Source organism: Spodoptera frugiperda, chromosome 29 (assembly GCF_023101765.2).
Source record: "Spodoptera frugiperda isolate SF20-4 chromosome 29, AGI-APGP_CSIRO_Sfru_2.0, whole genome shotgun sequence".
Lineage (NCBI taxonomy): Eukaryota > Metazoa > Arthropoda > Insecta > Lepidoptera > Noctuidae > Spodoptera > Spodoptera frugiperda.
In genome coordinates, this window is record NC_064240.1 from 12,245,750 (window position 1) to 12,265,695 (window position 19,946).

General features: G+C 34.8%; 2 protein-coding genes across 2 annotated transcripts in view; one reads left to right on the top strand and one right to left on the bottom strand.

The window, feature by feature from the left end:
• Nucleotides 1-456: 456 nt before the first annotated feature.
• Nucleotides 457-3,728, bottom strand: LOC118268252 (V-type proton ATPase subunit F). Its single transcript, XM_035582664.2, has 4 exons — nucleotides 3,548-3,728; nucleotides 3,339-3,420; nucleotides 1,842-2,047; nucleotides 457-1,134 (listed from the first exon to the last, which is right to left on the bottom strand). The coding sequence occupies exons 1-4, from the start codon at nucleotides 3,599-3,601 to the stop codon at nucleotides 1,102-1,104; spliced, it is 375 nt and encodes a 124-aa protein (XP_035438557.2). The 5' UTR covers nucleotides 3,602-3,728; the 3' UTR covers nucleotides 457-1,101.
• A 333-nt stretch (nucleotides 3,729-4,061) lies between these two features.
• The window catches only part of LOC118268076 (pre-mRNA-processing factor 17), a 29,173-nt gene continuing 13,288 nt past the window's right edge, over nucleotides 4,062-19,946 (top strand). Inside the window, exons 1-10 of the mRNA XM_035582331.2 lie at nucleotides 4,062-4,368; nucleotides 4,639-4,906; nucleotides 5,225-5,384; nucleotides 5,589-5,704; nucleotides 6,382-6,485; nucleotides 6,902-7,009; nucleotides 7,505-7,613; nucleotides 8,145-8,299; nucleotides 8,805-8,938; nucleotides 11,395-11,616. Coding sequence (XP_035438224.2) covers nucleotides 4,195-4,368; nucleotides 4,639-4,906; nucleotides 5,225-5,384; nucleotides 5,589-5,704; nucleotides 6,382-6,485; nucleotides 6,902-7,009; nucleotides 7,505-7,613; nucleotides 8,145-8,299; nucleotides 8,805-8,938; nucleotides 11,395-11,616 — 1,550 coding nt within the window. The 5' untranslated portion in view covers nucleotides 4,062-4,194. The remainder of the gene's footprint in view (nucleotides 4,369-4,638; nucleotides 4,907-5,224; nucleotides 5,385-5,588; nucleotides 5,705-6,381; nucleotides 6,486-6,901; nucleotides 7,010-7,504; nucleotides 7,614-8,144; nucleotides 8,300-8,804; nucleotides 8,939-11,394; nucleotides 11,617-19,946) is intronic.

A 19,946-nucleotide genomic window follows, 5' to 3' on the forward strand; every position in this document is an offset into this window, starting at 1 on the left:
TTTTAATTTTTTAATTTGTATGTTTTATGGATTTTTCTGAAATAAAAAGCTTATTATTATTATTATTATTAAGATCATTTCAAGTTTGGGGTCAACGATTTGAGCTGGGCAGAGGACTGTAAAAGGTTTTTGATTTGCGCAAGGACCTGTTGTTGCGAAATGTGTTGCAGGTTTCTGCATCACATGCTCCACTCCACAATTTATTATTATAGGTCTGACGTGATTAGATTAGCAACTGCCAAAATTTTAATTTAATTTCTAAAGAAAATGAAGTTAAATGAAAATACCTGGAAGCTCAATATTGTCAATTAAAAAAATCTTATCCCATTTGGTACCATGCCATCTCAAACCTTGGCCAAAAATATGATGCATTCAAAACCATTCATTTCTTGTTATTAAGCAGCAAAAACACTCAAAACTAAACCAAAAACTCAAAAAGTAAATAAAACAACAAACTGGTATTTTATATTCTATAATACAACTTCAACAAATCTATACATGATTGATTAATACTCTGTAATTTAGGCTGGAACCACACTAAAGTCGCATTAAATAAAATAAATTATAAAATATTTAGTGCCGACGACAATTAAATTAAAATTAAATAGATATATAATTCATATTTTGACACGAAACATTTTGATAATGGCGCGAACCACTTTACTGAACTTCCAACCTTACATAATTATTTGAATAATTTTATCAATATCACATTAAATAACGGGATCATTCGCTGTAACAGTTAAAATAAATGTTTCTGGGAAGTGGAATGTTATAGTTAACTGCTTTAGTTTTAAATAAAAAAATTGCACACTGAAAACTGTAGACATGCATTCACTGACTAACTGACAAAATAGATGACAACAGATAAAATAAAATAGATATTTTTTCGCGCCATTTCAGTATCTATTTTTTTTTAATTAACAAGTTGGAGGTTTTGGCGCCTGGTCATCTTGTTATGTCATAGTTGTCAAGCGAATGCACGTCATTATAATGGATGGATGGTCACACTTATTGTTAGTCTGTAATGTTGGTACACAGCTGGCGTATATACAGGGGTCGCCTGATGCGCAGACAACAATATCATGCAATAAATTAGTTTTAGCGTACCAAGTCGTCTGGGTTGAACATGCCCTGAAATAGAGAAATAAATAATTAGTATCTTAGTTAAGATATATTTATTACTAACGAAGTTGAATTACGCCTTAATTTAGCACAATATAATGTTTTACTGACTATAGACTTTAAATGTATAGGAATAATGTTCAAATTATAGTTTTGTAAATTAAAGTGCGTGAATATCGCGAAGAAATATAAATACACCAATCAGTATGGCGTGCTGACTTTTCGGAGAAAAGGAGAAAAAAGAGATTGTCGTTTTCTCATGTAGACTATTGGCTAAATATTCTTTAGATTTGTCTTGTTTACTTCCTGTTATATAGAGATTAATTATTAATTTATTGCACAATGTACACAGAGACATTATATACTACTAGTACAGTAAATGACCCTGTTAAGGCGACTTATAACATAACTGGTGAAAAACAACCGTTACATTGTACTTACATACCTAATTACCTAGTAATGGTGTTTCATAGATCAATAAGATTTTGTCTGACTGCCTTGTTGGCCGAGTGGTTGCAAGTTCGAGTGCTGGGCAAAGGGTCTCGGGTTCGATTCCCGGGTTCATAGGCTCACCACCTATTACATGGGAGTTACAACATAAATTGTGAAAAGTGGTGTACACAGTGGCAATACCTGCCATATTGTGCACCTCTGCCTACCTTCGGGGATTAAAGGCGTGACGATATGTATGTATGTATGTATAAGATTTTGTTTACCTTGGCACGACGCAGGATGGAGTCCTTGCTAGCATCATAGGGATGGTCCTTGGATGGGATCTCAAGCACCGCGGGCACTGGAGCGGAGTGACTGTCAATCACATGTCGGATCATCTCAGCGATGTTCTGGTTGATCAAGATGATGTCGATGTCATCACGCTTCACAAATCGTCTGAAGCATTCTTCAATCTCGCTCACTGGTGTGTCTGTAACATTTTAATTTATTTGTGTTAGAACATCAAAATCTGGATTGTTGAAAATTATTGGATAGGAATTTAGCAAGTGTTATTATTCTATAATTTATTTATTCAATAAATAAAATAATAAATAAGCTTATCTTAATGTGATCAAATATAATCTTCTTGGAATGAAATGACCTTATAAAATATTAGTAGCTAAACAATTATTTTTATTTCTTTTCAAGCAATTCTGAAACTTGCATCATGTTCCTTCAACTGCTCTCTTCCATTAAATCTTTAATTTTCTATGAGTGGTAATATGACAATAAGTACATAAACAAAGAGTAGGTACAACATTGCTTGGACAAAAATATTTTATGTCTTTGTTTGGCAAAACTGATAAATTTTGTTTTGATTGATAAAGGATGATTTATTGATATATAAATCCTTTTTGACTTTTGGTGGCTATAAATAACATTTTTATCAAATCAAGATGACATCTAGTCAATGAATCTGAGTCTGAGGTCATGAGGATTTTCCACCATGAGGCAAAAAATTTCTGGGATAACGCTTGTCTCCCATTGGGGCATGAATCTCATATACTCTCTCGCTTTATCGACTGTCTGTCAGTAACATTTTAATAGTTAACAAAAAACACATCATCAAATAGGTACCATATAGGTAATTGCTAACTTTTTTTAAGATATTGATTATATTTGATATCAATTTGCTGAAGTTGACTGATTGATGGTTATATAAGCCACTTCTGGAAATATAAAACCACCTTGGATAAATAATATCATACTGACCTAATTTATGAAATTCTCAAAATAGGCCACATCTTACGAATATCTTAACTGGTATACTAATAAATTTTTGTATAAAAATATATATGAATATTATATTGACGGTTCAAATGCTAATTGATCCGACTGACATGTTTTTGTTATATTTAGTTATATACATTATTCGATGGAGAAAACCTCATTGATTCCAAATATGTATCTAACACAAAATCACATTGAAATGCTAATATCATCGCTAATTGATATTAGCACTTCAACTGTTGAATATTGATTTATAGTTTCTTCCCATGGCCTACCCCTGGAATAAAGGCTTATTTGGTGAACTAATTGATTAACCAAAAGAAAACATTTTTTTTCTTATAAAATAAACGTAAAAGTAAGCAATTATGGGATCCAATATGAAAGCTGCTAATTAGCCAAAAATCAAATAGATTTCTGAGCATTTTTTTAAGACGTTTCTGATAAGAATATACGTTTTATTTTTCTAACTGAAAGAAAAATATGAGACTTACTTTTGTCAACAACCATGAAGTTGGGGTGTCTGTTTTTGTTGATTTCACCAATCCCGCCCAGCAGGAAACCGACGCAAGTATCCTGGAATGAGATATTTCACGGTTCTTTAGACATTTTTACACTAATTGCTGGAAAACTAGAAAAGTTTCAGGACATGGGGCCAATCAAGTGTATACCTTTGTTAGATCATAAAATACCGATTTCTTACCTCGTCACCGATGACGCTGATCAATTTACCCTTAACTGCCATGCTCAGTGCCATGTTTAATGTTTTTCTTGGTTTTTATTATATTTTAGAGAAATATTGAACTGTCACAAGGGCTCGTCACCTGACTTGAATAGATTTTTAGCCGCGTTCGGTTGGTACTCCTGGATATGGTTGTCAAAAACAAAATAGTTTCCATATAAAAAAAAGGAAGTGAGATGATATTCTAGTCGGTATGACCGATATTCGTTCGGAAATTTAAAGATTTTTCTTTATATATCTCTAAATTTTCTAAAATGATTAATAATATCATTAAAAGCTTTTAGAAAAAATAATCACCTACGTAGCTCTTCTATTATATTCTTTAATTTCTAAACGAATTATTTGCTGTTATAATGACACGAGATTGAACTGCCGTTCCTTACCCACTAAAGTTGGGATATTTAGCATGTAAGTCACTTGTCTCTGTCCCACATTAGGGTAAATTGTAAGTAAATATCTTCTGTCACTGTCTCTCATGACAGCAGTTTTATAACCGTGAACGGGACGCTTCGTTGTAATTTTGTAATTTCACGAAAACACATTGTTTTTGTTATGAACGAAATATTTTATAAGAATTTCATATATTAGTTAATTAGACGTTGAACAAAATGTTAAATATACAAAACTACGGTAGCAGTTCAGAGGAAGAAGAGGATAATGAGACGGAAACTATTAAAGGGGAGAGCAACGAAAAGTTATTATCACACTTGAAACCAGTTGATTCTAACTTTTCCGTGGCTAAATCGATGCAAATATGTGCTGCGCCTGTTGTGATGCCCACGGTACGTTGTGAATATCATTTAATGTTGTTAAAAAGTTCAAAACGCTAACAAACTTTATCCATGACTCAAACTGTCAAGAAGTCATGGTTATTTCCTAGTACTGTATTAAGATGATCTATGATTACTGGATCTCATAATTCTCCCAATTAAATCCTCCATAACATAGTTCTTTTGGTCACAATTTGCATTGTCAGGTAGATTGTTAAGATAGAAACCTGGGAACTATGTTTGACAACACATATTGCTCATTACAAACTTTTCTTATTACAGAACAGCGACGATACAAGAGTTTTGTTACCAAACAATCAAGAATTAATGCACAATCCTAAGTATGAAGAACTATTTGCTCCTACATATGGTCCAGAGAATCCGTTTCAAACGCAACAGATGAGAGCTAATAGAAATATATTGTCTGGTTACGTAGAGAAGGCACATATAAGTGACTTTCAGTTTGAGAATCAAAGGCGAACATTTACTAGTTACGGACATGCTGTAGATCCTTCTACGGACAGTGAAGCCACTGGTGATGCTGTAGTTGGTAAGTAAAGTATGGTGTAAAATGTTAATTATATAATCTTCTCAGTATATTAAGGGAGTCCCAGATATAGTCATAGTCTTCATTATCAGGCAAATATATTACCAATAATATATATATATATACCTATAATAGTGCATCTTTATCATCATCATATCATCTGGTTACTGTTTGTTCTGTAAAATGGTATAATTTTAGTGTCAATATTTTTCCTTATAAAAAGGGCATATGAGTAGAAAAGTTGATAAAGTTTTCATGTATTATTTAAGGAGAAATATAAAAAAAATATGTTTTAATTAACATTATTTATAATATTTCCAGTGTCTGCAATGATAGCACCACCAGAAGAGGCACTAGGTAAATCAGTGTTTGAGACTATAAAGAAGAGGCCGCTTGACAAAAAGAAGAGGACCAAGAATGACAACCCTGAAGATATCAATGGATTCCTCGGACCCTGGGGAGGATATGAGGGTGAACAGAGGTGAGAAACTACTTTCTAATATTTTCAAATTGGACCAGTATTATAAATTAGTAGTAAACAATCTCTTCAGTTTAATAAATTAGTACATATAAGATAAGATATTAATTTCAGAAGAAATAACTATGGCTTCCATAGTAATGAAATTTTGAGAAGTAACTTTTGTGAAATAAAAATACTTATTATAATGTTTTTGTTAATTTTCAGAGTGATGAGGCCAGAAGGTGATGAAGCTAAGGAACTGCAGGAGATTGTCGCCAAACGACAGAAGAAAGGCAAAGTGGATGAAGACAAACCATTGGAAGAGAAATCTATATTCCATAGTGAGTTACAATGCATTAATAGTCTAACTATTTACTTAGCGAGGGCAATATTTAATTTATTTAATCTTTGTAAATGTTCATCAACAATCCATGAGAGATTGTGGGTCTCTATAAAAGAGGTGTTTGTTAAATCTCCATGCTTGGCAAGCTGGGTTTTTTTTTTTTTTTAAAAAAACGTTGCCCCACATTAGGATTTTCTCCTGTGTCGTGGGTGCGTTTACAAACATACAATTTCACATGCACATGACACCCAGACCCGAAACAACAATCTATGGATCACACAAAGAGTTGTTCCGTGCGGGAATCGAACCCGCGACACGTTGCACGGCAGCCAGTTGCCCAGCCACCGCGCCAACCGTGTAGTTAAAGCTGGTTGAAGACTACAGTTTAAAGGGATTGTGTTTAACCGAGAATGCTGTTGTCCTGATTCTGTTAAATATGTAGTCCCTTAGTCGACTCAAAATACAACATTCACCATTTTGTTGTTAAAAAGATTTATAAAAAGAATGGTTCCTCTATTGTTTGCTATGTATATCTTCTATTGTTAACTATTGTTTACTATGTATATTTTTTGCTAGTATAATCTAGATCAAAGGCTTTATTAGTACTGTATATTTGAAACAGCTTTATTTTCATAGTTACTCACATTTTAACATACTTATCTATGTTTATTCCAGTTGACAACGCGACAGACTACCAGGGCCGGTCGTGGATCGCGCCGCCGCGTAGTGAGACACAGCTGCGGAGTGATACGCCGCCCGACAAGTGCTTCTTGCCTAAGGTATGTGTTATTTATTAACATTACATTATTATCACATACAATAGCTAAAGGATCAAATAATGTAACAGTGCCTATACTTTGCCACATATATGCTTTGTTTTTAACTTTGAAAGCATATCAGCATCTTACTATCGTGGTAATAAAAACCTCGATTAGTTTCAAGCCATGCTAGAGGCTCATATTCATGAGCAGCATTCTGCGACACACGCCGCGGCGATTGTCGCGCTGCTACTGTACGGACTAGCATAGCTTGAAACTAGTCGAGTTCCTCGTCAAACATTTACGTTAATACTCACGAAAGTTATAAAAATATTAAGTAAATAAAGTTCATAGGGCTTGTATTTTGAGTTCACCTATAAAATAACTTGAAAGTGAAGTAAGAAATATAGTTTTTAATCTGATATTGTGGTTTCCAGGCACATATCTTCACGTGGAAGGGCCACACGAAGGGAGTGGCGGCGGTGCGCTGGTTCCCCGGCACCGCGCATCTCATGTTGTCTGCTGGCATGGACTGCAGGGTCAAGGTAAATATACGAATAAGAAAACATTATGGGTTTCAATATTATTCTTATTGACAAATCTTTTGAAAAAAATTTATAGTTTACCATTGAACTGATTTTAATGTTAAAGGATTCCAGTCCTAAATACATTATTTTTATGTATTATGGGTTGAATTTTTACTGCATACTTAAAACTTTTATGGTGGGATACTTGCAATAAATATGAAACCATGAAGATGGCCGATAAGAATGTAAAATCATAAAACGAATTTCTATTTATACAAATAATTATCCAGAGGTACATTACGGCTCGTAATGCCGCCATACAATGTACACCCACTTTTCACCATTTGTGTTATAAGTCCCATGTAATAGGGGGTGAGCCTATTGCCATATACTGGAAACAATTCCAGACTCCGTGCTAGTAATGAGAAATTTTCTATAAACCGGAAAGAGCCCAGTTCTTAATACTTTTTTTGTTTACAAATAATTACAAAACCATGATTACTTTTTATACAGATTTGGGAAGTGTACGGCGAACGTCGTTGTATACGGACATACTTCGGACACAGACAAGCTGTTAGAGATGTCAACTTCAATAATACTGGGGATAAATTCTTATCTGCAGGTTTGTATCATTTATTTTTTATAGAATAACTATTTATTTAAACAAGCAGACAGATCACCTGATGGTAAGTAATCCTTTGCATTACCGACACATTTTTATGGTAAAAGCCGGTAAACGACCAGCTACATCACCTGATGGTGAGTAATCGCCGCCGCCCATGGACACCCGAAACACCAGAGGCGTGCGTTACAAGTGCGTTGCCGATCTTTTGGGGTTAGGATTTCAGGGCTGATGGGGAACCGGGAATTGGGAAAACTGGAAAGGGGTAATTGGACATCCGGGAACCTCACTCACACAACGAAACATAACGCAAGTTTTGTTTTGCGCCGGGTTTCCGTGAAGCCTTAGTATATCTCCACTCTCCAGCCTGTCCAAAAAAAAAATAAATGATTTGACTTTCATATTTTAATTACATAATTATATTTTACACATTTTGTTATAAGTTTCAATTTCTAATCAACCGAATTTTGGTTATATAGAAAATGTTTTTTCTTTATCATTTTTATCTTACATCTAATAATTCTCTTTCAGCTTACGACCGTTACATAAAACTCTGGGACACGGAGACTGGAGAGTGTATATCGCGGTTCACTTCCCGGAAGGTGACATACTGCGCCAAGTTCAACCCAGATGAAGACAAACAGCATCTCTTCGTAGCCGGCACTTCGGACAAGAAGATTATTTGTGTAAGTTTCTGTGTTACAAAACTATCGCATCTTAATGTAACAATGTCTTTGTTCAATGCAACATGCATACAAATGGTTTATTATATTTATACATTACATTACATAATATTTATATATTCCCTCTTTAAAAATAATGTTGCTAGGATTTTCTCCTGTGCCGTGAGTGCATTAACAACAATCATGTTTCATCTACACATATGACATCGAGACCCGGAGCAACTACATGTGGATCACACAAAGAGTTGCACCATGCGGTAATCGAACCAGCTACACATTACCCGATTGCCCTGCTAGTCCTGCCACCGTGCTAACTGTGCAGGCGGTTCTTTTCAGGTTTTCGAATATTATTCTTACGTAAAAAGAATTAAGCAAGGCTCTCTGTGAGATGGAATTTATGATATGTTTACTTTTGCCAATTGTTTTACATATCATGATGGTTTTCGATCTTTACAAAAAAGGCCATAGCAAGCCTGATATTGACGATGATTTTATTTCTCTCCTACAGTGGGACATCCGCAGCGGGGAGATAGTCCAGGAGTACGACCGGCACCTCGGCGCCGTCAACACCATCACGTTCGTCGACGACAACAGACGGTTCGTCACCACTTCTGACGACAAGAGTCTGCGGGTTTGGGAATGGTGAGTACCACGTACATATTTATTTAGTTATACTACTAGCAGTTTCACTTACAAACTAGTAAATGTATTTACAATAACTATCGCGAGATATACTAAACGCCCAAAGACAGAATATAGTCTGGATTTTGACGAATTTTCGGTCCTGTGGAAAATCTATGCCACAGTAACAAAAACTCGCCAAAATCAATACTATATTCTCTATCTTTGGGCCAAACACAGATCCATTTTTGTATGGTATACGACGGCAAACCAGCATCATCACCTGATGGTAAGCAATCAGCTCCATCTATGGTCACCCGTATTACTAGAGAAGTTACAAGTGCGTTGCCCTCTTGGGGAGATTTAATGTGAAAAATACTTAAAAAGCTATCTTCTGCCAGAGTATTTATCTATAGGTATATTTTCCGACGTTTCCTGTTACGTAGTTACAATTTAAACTTAAGATACCGCTTTACGTCCCGTCATGATTACTATCTTAACCGAAATCACGTGATTTTAATCTGATGTTAAACTCAACAATATTTATATTATAGTATTTTGTAATGTCACAGTGATAGTCACGCGAATCTTTTGCTTAGTCATGATGTTATACTGTTATTGTATGTAAATTCGCTTATTTGTACCTATAGTAGAAATGTAGATAGATTCTAAATGACTAGTTTCAGATTAATTTAAGTTTTGAAAATTTATGCGGGGTCCACAAGAATGCTTATAAACGCACCACTGACCGAACAAGTGTGGTTTTTTATAATGCCATTGTTATTGTATAATAAAATGATTGTCTTCTATTGGCATCTATATAGATAATTATAGATGTGGGTAACTAGAGTAGGTAGCTAATAGCTAAAATAGTTTACATAAAAAACTATTAGCAAATAAAAATATAGATCATCTTGCAAAAAATCTCAAACCACTTGAGGGTAGAAGGAAAACATAATGTCAATTTAATGTGAAACGATTCTATGCAACGTATTCATTGCTATTTCACTCTCTCATGAGTAAAGACCGTACATAGATATTTTGACTTTAAATTAAATTTTCCAGTGCTTTAGTGTACCTGTTTTAATAAATTAAAACAATCAAAGTGAACTAAGTGTGCAGTGTGCTATATTCCAGCTTATTTCCTTACTGTACAATACTAAGTAGTCTAAAGCTTTTATTTTACTTTACAAATTAAAAATGTCGGCAGTACCAAGTACCAGTGGTCTATCCAAATACAGTTTAAATACTACTAGTGAAGATCATTCATCATCATCATCAAAATATAATCTACCTCATGCTTTAAATGATACAAGAAAGGGGGTTAAGCAAAGAGAGGAAAGATATAAGATTGTACAATCTTTAGATAGTGATGATGATGACTATGAGACAGATTTAATGAAGACAATGAAAACACCAATGGGAACTATGAGTAGAGATTTGAATAACAACAATGAAGTTTACATAGAAAACGATTTTAACAACAATAATATAGCAAATCCACATTATATCCCGCCGCGGGAATACAGTGAACCTTTAGTGCCAAATAGAACAGATATTTCCTACATATTTAAACACCAAGCGCGGATAGGAAAGTGTTCGCCATTTAGCAGAGTATTGGTTTCCCGCCAAAAGCCCGCGGCGACGCCATATTTGAAAGAAAACGATGAAACAAAGAATGTGTCGTTTGATTTTAGAACAAAGTCTCCTCGTGATTTGGTTTTGGAGAATACGCAAAGGAAATCAGTGCATACAGTTTAGTTTAGAATTAAGTAGTTTAGTTTTAAATATCTCCCAGTATTTGTGATATTTTTTATTAAGATTTGTAAAGATATGTATGGTAGGTAGTCGGTAAATTAGGTATTTTTTTTAATAGACTTAAGTCTATGTAAAGCTAAAGTTCAGTTAATTTTACATTTTTAAGGTTGACGAGTCTTGCTGGGTATTATATGGACTCCTGGTGTTAGTTCTTTTGTATATCCAACATCAGATAACAATAGTTAAAGGCATGGCGAAATCTGAAAGCAATCCCTTTCCTTATAAAACCAACACCGCACTTGTAACTTCTCTAGTATTGCGGCTATCCATGGAATGGGCTGATCATCAGGTGATTCGCGTAGGTATTCTTTTATCAATAAAAATGTGACTATATTTGTATTATTTACTATCTCTCTATTATAGAAATACAACCCGGGTCTTTTCAAGGTCAGAGTTAATAACTACTTTCTAAGTCTGTGTGCTCCATCTTCAGTCACATCTTCGCTTCGTAGCATAGTAGGTAGGTACTAATTTCCGGAGCTGCGGAATACCTAGCGGATTTACCGGGGCTCCGGCTCGAAAAGCAGGAGAAGGAACGGGGTGGTTTTTAGTCAGTAAGAATCTGACACTCCCTCTCGCCTCGCCCAAGGCGGAAGAATTCATTGGATGATTTTCCCCCTCAAAAAAAGAAGGTACTAATTTATTAAAATTTTCCACAGGGACATACCAGTAGACATGAAATACATAGCGGACCCGTCAATGCATTCATTGCCGGCGGTGACGGTGTCTCCCAACGGCAAGTGGCTCGCCTGCCAGTCGATGGACAACAAGGTGATCGTCTTCAGCGCCCTCAACAGATTTAAGATGAACAGGAAAAAGACGTTCAGCGGTCACATGGTGGCCGGGTACGCGTGTTCCGTGGACTTCTCGCCTGATATGAGGTAAGGATTACTTTTTTAATTAGTTTTTACTTTTTCTGACTTTGACTGCCTCGTTGGTCGAGTGGTCGCAAGTATGACTGCCGGAGTATTACTGGGCTTTTTTCGGTTTTTCGAAAATTTCTCAGTAGTAGTACGGAGTCTGAAATTGTGTCCAGTATATAGCAATAGGCTCACCCCCTATTACACGGGGTGTGGTGAAAAGTGGGTGTACATTTTATAGCAGCATTACGTGCCGTAATGTGCACCTCTGCCTACCGCTTCGGGGATAAAGACAATGTTGATTGATTGATTTTACTTTTTCCTGATACCCACTTTATTCATATTGGTTTTTTCGTTAACGTAGTCTGTATTCGATGTTTTATCCATCTCTGTAGAATCTGTAGGTACAATCTAACTTGTCTTATGTCAGTAAACACACAAACGACATACTTATACATGCAGGTTACAATAGTATTGCGAGAGTGAGCGGCACGATCACCTGATCGATTTATTCGTTTACCCCATATTTAACAGTGACTCATTACTCTAATCTAGGACATGAATGGATGTATTCAGTGTTATATCTAAGATTAGTATGTCTTGGGAAATTCAAGAATTCAATCCAATCCAAGTCTTCGTAAGATGTAAATTAGGTACATAACATAACGGCTGTGTTAGCAGATGTAGTTATTTTTATCGTAAAATGCTTGAAATGATCCAATAATACACAAAATGTGAACGTTTACTCAGTTGTCATCGATTTGGAACAAAATAAATAACAATTTATTACCTTGTCTAATATGGATATATATATATTTTATCTTATTTATCTAATACATACTAGCTTCTGCTAGCGGCTTCATTTCTGTGGGATAAAAGTGGCCCGCGGCCTATGTGTTATTCCATACCATAATCTACCTATCTAATTTATTAATTTTTATTAATTAACACATAGGCACCTACTAACATTGAACTTAACTACGCCATTGAAATAAACAAGAATTAATTTAAATTCATAATTAATGTATTTAAATTATGTTTTTAAAAATCAGCAGCAGTTTAAAGTTATAATGAGCATTTTAAACTTTAACTTAAGAACCGTACTTATAAAAATATTAATGATTTTTTTTACTAAGTAGGTATGTAATCGACAAAAATTGATTGACCATTGATCTTCCTAATTTGTTGGTTTTGACTTTCGAATTGCCATTCTAGGATCATTGAAGACCAGGCATTGGTAACCTACTTTTATTTAAATAAAGTAGTACTAGGATTTTTTCTTGTGTCGTGGGTGCGTTTACAAACATATTTCATATTCTTACGGGGTTATTATAGGTTGACCATCAATCTTATTGATTTAGGAATCTAGGTAGTAGATTTAGCAATGTATTCAGATTCACTGAACAGATATATTATTACCTAGCTCCTTGTGGGAACACTGTCCATCTAATGACTTTATTTATTTACAAACAAGACTATACTGAGGATAATGTGGTTTCTATGTATTAACTTGTAACAAGAAATTTGCGTTCCTAGGTGTGAAAATGTTGGGCTGAAATGGAATTGAACCAAAATCTGTTCCCTTAGTACGAGTTTGCTTTACGTTTAAAGTAATCGAAATGAGAGCGCGTTCGGTGCTCTGATTGGCCGGTTCGAATAAACCAACCAATCAGAATGCCGAACGGGAGTTTCGATTACTTTAAAGTACAAGTATACTAAGTTTAGTATTTAAAAAGGAAAGGCTAAATTCACATCACATAATATTATACGTTTGTATCAGGCAGTAACTGCCATTTTTAATTAGTGAGTTTTTGCCCAAGCGGGACTCGCATACTAGTAAAATAATATAATTATTTACTCCCCTTTAGGTGAAAGTAAAGTAAAACCTTTACCGTCGTACTCATTGAGTTTGACAGAGTCATTTAATTTACTTACCTCTGTCCTAAGCAATTGTTTTCGATACAATATCGTTATTAAGAAAGTACCTAATCATTAAATGTCTATGTACAGTTAAAATTAAATATATTTATTTAACTTTTTTCACGTACTAAATAATTGTATATGCCCGATACGATGCCTTTCGTCCAATAGAGGGTAAACGACTTTTATTTTGTGATTTTAAATTACTTATGCATATACACCATTCGATGGAAAAAAAATAGCTGATTCCTAATATTTATACCTATAACTAAAATCGCAAAAATGTCGCCTACCATCTTTGGCTGAATGAAAGGCATATTATGTATTATGCACGTTACAATGCAGAATACATAATTGTCTTCCGATCTCATCCACATCATTACATAGTGATTAAGTAGTTCATTGCCAATCAGCTGATCGATTCTATTTCCTCCTATCTCTGTCCACGACAGTTACATGTGTTATGTGTTACTGTCTCATTATATAACGTTGGTATATAAATAGCTCGCTCTAAAGATGCGTTGGATTGCAACGGTCATAGTGTTGTACGAAATATGTCCTATGACGGTTGTCCGTGTGACGCGGTGATCATGTGATTGTTTTTGAGGTGTGGGTCTAGTGAGAGAGGGGATGGGGAATGGTTAAAATGTTAGGACGTTTTTGGAGGATAACGGAATGGTTAGTTTTCTTCATGATACATGTTATTAAATAGAAGATTCCTTGTTTTCATAAGGGTATTTTGAAATTTGAGTCTTATCTTCTTTGAACTTGAAATCGACTGCACGGTTGGTGCGGTGGCTGCGGATCTGGCTATAGCAGAACATCGGGCTATAGTGTAGCGTCTTTGATTCTGGCACGGAGCAACTCTTGTGTGATCTACAAATTGTTGTTCTGGTCAAACTTGTATGTTTGTAAACGCACCCATGATACAGGAGAAAATCCTAGTGTGGGCAACGTTTAATAAAAAAAAAACTATCGTAAGTTTAACAAAATAATGTTATTTATGATTTAACACTTACTTCTAAGTTAACAGCCTTTATTTGCGATTACAGTTTTATTTGTTTAATAAAATGCAGACATTTATTTTTATGTCTCTGAATGATTTTCTTTAAACCGCCACGCCATTTACGTTAGCACCTTGTATCATTGCATAAATACAATCTTTCTATAATAAACTGATATCGACTTACTTACTTGAATCAATTGAATACAGAATCTCAAAAAAGAACAGTGAAAAAGCGTTCCTTTCTGCAATTCCTGCCAAAAGCCTATGGGTACGGAAACCAAACAAATTATAAATTATCAATTTTGATGAGAAATCGTCCTTAATTGCCAATCCGCGGCCACAGTGACCGCACCCCATTCGTGCGAGTATTTAGCCTTGTATGTTCTCATACGAGTGGTTCACGCAACTTTCTCCCTACGACCTCGCTCAATGGAGCCGAACTCACGTATACCATAACAAATAAACGTTGAGAAGATCTAGGTCTCTTAAGGAAAACGTGTGAAAAGAAGACATGTAACATTTATTTTTCGATCTGCCTGGCAATCGTGGGTATTATGGCAGTCCCATCTTCTGTATAATTGAGAGATGATAAATATTGTACAGGATTTTTGTGAGTAGGGTTGGTTTCTAAGTTATATTCTCGCTTTTTGGTCTAGTTCAGCTGCAGAAGTGGCTGATATAATATGATCATGATGATCGAACTATCATAATATGAGCGTACGGCGAGTTGCCTTTCACGCGTGCCTCTAAGAGCCATCAGACCACCACAGATGAACTAATAGCGGGTTACCAGGGCTCCGGCTCGAAGAGCAGGAGTAGGAACGGGGTGGTTTTTAGTCAGTAAGAATCTGATGACCACCCTAGGTGAAAGAAGTCATTGGATGTCTTCTTCCTTCAAAAAGGCTATCATAGTACCGATTAAAGAGCAGCTGCTGTCCTGCCACGGGATCCCTGTTCGACTACATTAGACAAGAAAATATGTTTAATAGCATGCTCCATAGATGTGTCAATACAACTGCAGTTGCAGCACTAACGACCTATTGTTTAGTCTATGTTACGTAGGTACCTACATACAGAGGGGCATCTTAGCGTAACTTCTTATTTACCGTAGGAAAATAGGTATGTCTTAGTATTAAAAGGCACTACAGTTTAGTAAGTTTTCATGAAAATATCTACTTATAATAATATTGGAAGTTTATTTTGTTTGGAATGAGGTAAACAAAACTAAAGTGTGAAGTCTGAAATATATTCATAAATTGCGTAGTAACGAGTCGTTGGCAGTGTGCCCAGGGTACCATAATTTGGAACTCTGTTTCAAAACTAACCGATTGCCGTCCAAGTAGGTATCTAGTATGTATTTAATTTTCATTTGTAAAGATTTCAACAATTACAAGTCCAGTAATATGTATCCTCTCGTTTAAACCATTTATACGATATTTTACACATACGGCTATTGGATTAACAAGGTAATCTTTAACATTGCGTCATGCGGTCACTCTTTTAGACGCCCATAACTGTACTCGTCAGGTATCGCCTGCCAGAGGTGATGGTAGTATGACTAACCCTTTAGGCCGGAAGGCTTTTGTTCAGCAGGGGAGGTGTATTTACTGATAACAAAGAATTCCATAATTATCTATAGCTTGTACTGATACAAAAGGGACGCATCCTGGATGCCTGACTGATTCACCATCATCAGCTCTTATGAATTCGATTGTTATTTGTTATCTTACTGTAAATGTTACGTTTTATCGAGTATTTTAGTTGGACTAATCTGGCGTTTAGCTGATAACATTGATTGTCACTTGGCACGGAGACGAGTGTTTTGAACCGTCCCGGTAGATGGCACGATTTCGTCATGTAGCAAGGTGACTTTTTGTAGGATAAATGTTATATTCTGCAATAAAGATGTAGGTAGTTAGACTGGTTGTTGGGTTTATCCCATTGACAAAAGATAAGCAGATGGACACGAAGTAAGAGATTGTTTAAAACTGTGTGATTTATTGATTATTAGGTATAACAATAGTACAATAGTTTTTGACTTTTGATCCGGAGCTGCGGAATACCTAGCGGGTTTACTGGGGCTCCGGCTCGAAAAGCAGGAGAAGGAATGGGGTGGTTTTTAGTCAGTCTGACACTCCCTCTGGCTTCGCCCAAGGCAAAAGAAGTAATTGGTTGATTTGTCCCCCTTAAAAAAACAATTTTTGACTATCCTTTTCAGATAATAAGATAGACAGACAGACAAGTAGGAGTTTATTTAATTTATTGGTTATTTGATTATGCTTTTACGCTTTACGCTAAATAATGCGTAAACCGTGTCATTTGTATACAAAGTAGGTACAAAATTGTGAACTCGTCACGTTTTATAAAATGTGGTGAATAAAATCTCTTAATTATTTCACTATAAAGTACCTGTTTTATTAACTCGTGTGGTGAATCGATATTAGCAGTTTCTAATTACGAATTTTTTTCCTATTCGGGTCTTATTGTCACGTAACTAAGCTTCTCGTGAATGGCACATGACACTTACAATATTTTATCAAAGTATATTAATGAGATTTGTTTTCTCAGAAAATATTCTATTCTTAATGTTGAAAGAACCGAAATTAGGAACATACATAGTATTGTCTTTCGCTAACCTTGTCTTTCGATTAATGCTAAAACCTTCCCCGTGTGAGAAGAGGCTTTGGTCAGCAGTGGTCATTAATAGGCTGTTGATGATGATAGGTTTGTCTGTAGTCACTTTCATGCTTTCTTAGTTATACTAGTTATACAAATAAAAACAAAGTTTACAGTGCATATCAATGTATTTTCGTTGCGAACAGCACATACATAAGTTACTAGCTACTTCCGCGCGGTTTCACCCGCTCTGCTCAGTTCCTATTAATCGTAGCGTGATGTTTTATAGCCTATAACGTTCCTCGATAAATGCGCTATCCAACACAAAAAGAATTATTTAAATCGGACCAGTAGTTCCTGAGATTAGCGCGTTCAAACAAACAATCAAACAAACAAACTCTTCAGCTTTATAATATTATTAGTATAGATGAATTCAAAGAAAAACAGGCAACCATTTTTCAGAATCCTAAATACAGTTCTGAATGTATTTTCTTTATTTATGTGCATTCTTATGAGCATCCGTTGGTTTGTTTGTCTTTCTAGAACGATCAATATGTAGGTAATTTGATTATGTATCAAATACAGTGTCCGTCCTATACCTAAGCGTAAACAAGTTTGGTATTCGTACGTGTAAACTACTAGGTTTCCGCCCGGTTGGTCGAAGGAAGAATATAAGTAAACTGAATTTTCAACTTCCTCAAAATACAAATAAAAAAATTCTGTTACTACATAAAAGAAAGTCATACAAACAAACTCACTTTAGCATTTGTTATATTCATAACGATTTGCAAATAGTTCTGTTAACTACATGGCAGGTTTAAAATACTTTTTTGTGACTCGAAGGACCAAATCATTGTTGATATTAAAACAAGAAATGAAATGGTAACAATATCCGATTATAGAGTACAAATTCGAAGTAAGATACTAAAATTAAATTTTCTAATAACCCTTTGAAATATTTCGATATTGGAGCACATAATATCATGTTATCCTAACAAACACATACTTATATGTGGTATATGTTTTCAAACAAACGGTGAAAAGTGGGTTTACATTGTATAGCGACATTACGTGCCATAATATTCACTTCAGGGATAAAAGTCAGTTCAGTTTTCAGTTCAGTTTTCATACTAATTACGAGTATATTGCCATCGCTTAGAGAGGTGCATCTAATCCGTCAATACGTTACTATCTAAATTGCAGTCCACTGAAGGCTGTTACGATTAAGCTGAACTAATTGGACAGTGTTTGTGAGTGGTATACCCTCAGGCTTTTCTCAAGTGTAGTGGTTTTACAAGGTCTATCGAGTGTTGTTACGTAGATTAGTAGGTAGTCTTTACAATATGGAGATAACATGACGGCATGTCTATTTATCGTAGCTGCATATACAGTATGGAGATTACTCATATGACTTAAATTAAACTACAAGTAGTACTGGTTCACAGAAGCATAATATAACACTGCTTCTCACCTCGTCCAAGGCGGGAGCGCATTGGATGATTTCTCGCCCTCAAAAAAAAAAAAAAAAAAAATCAATCGGGCGCCACTTCCTACGATAATAATTATACGATTTATTACTAGTAATTACTTACATTAATATATTTCAATTTGTTAACAAAACATTTGTTATCATCAACTTGCCTTGTCTATGAATTCCGCGTCTCTATGTCTATGCGTGGCCTTACCCAAGGTTTCGTATCTGTCTGTTTATGCAATAGATCGAAGTTCGTTCTCATTATATTTTAAACAATTTTGGCATTTATTAGTGTAGCAAATGAGTCTAATATAAAAAATATTGTAGTTTGTTAATCATTTCGTTCCGGCTCTAAGGACCACGTTTTATAAATATGCGCCACACCGCTCTCAAATGTTTTCATAATTGTAATCTTGAAATTAAATAAGAAACATACGAGGTATTGTTTGATAAACTCCTAATTTATTTTCGTAGTACTGTGAAAAGATCCAATAATATAATTTCATGGTACTTACGTATAAGTAACTTTAGATATTTATATCTTAAAATATTCAATTCTAATTGGTTAAAATAACCTTATCAAAAAAGTTTAAGTATTATCCTCAAATTTACCTTCTATTTTTGAGTTGAGAATTAGCACGTCTTATTGTATTGAGTACAATGTTGAGGTTTCGTGTTCCGAGTCATTCGGCAGCCATGATGATAAATTGAATCTGAAATCGAAATAAGTGAGTTATTAGCGAGTTCTACGTTATAATCGATTAAAAGGTTTAACATTTATAGTTCTTGATATAATTATTTAAAATCAGGACGCGATTTCTCATTGATTGGCCTAAAATAGATATTTTTGACTTTAATAAAGTAAACACACAATAATAGGAATTATTTGTAAAGAGAATTTTCATATGACCAGTATCAATAATGATCGTTAAATATGAGGTTATTATCCAAACAGGTTTGATGACTTGCAGTTATTTATGTTATTTTTTTTCAACATGATTTAGCAATTTTCTCTTTACTATGTTTATACTGATACAGCTGATTTAGACACGTAGATATCTAACCTTATTGCTAACGTTGTATTGACTTTTTATAATTATTTTGTTTATATTATTTTCGCATATTCGTATAAGTTATTTTTGCTTTGTATTGTATTTAATGTTTTTAATAGGCATACAATTAAAAATAATGTGACTGAACTACTGACTGAACTACTTTTTCTTACTAAAATGCTGACAGTGTATTTGTAACTCCTCTGGTATTATGGATGTCTATAGACGGCGAAAGGTGACCTCTGTGCTTGTTTGCCTCATAAAATACTAGTAAAAAAAAATG

Coding starts and splice junctions, on each gene's coding strand:
- LOC118268252 (XM_035582664.2), bottom strand. CDS start 3,601: ATGGCACTGAGCATGGCAGTTAAGGGTAAATTGATCAGCGTCATCGGT. Junction 2,048..3,338: donor CTTCATGGTTGTTGACAAAA/GTAAGTCTCATA, acceptor AAAATGTTACAG/ACACACCAGTGAGCGAGATT. Junction 1,135..1,841: donor CCATCCTGCGTCGTGCCAAG/GTAAACAAAATC, acceptor TCTCTATTTCAG/GGCATGTTCAACCCAGACGA.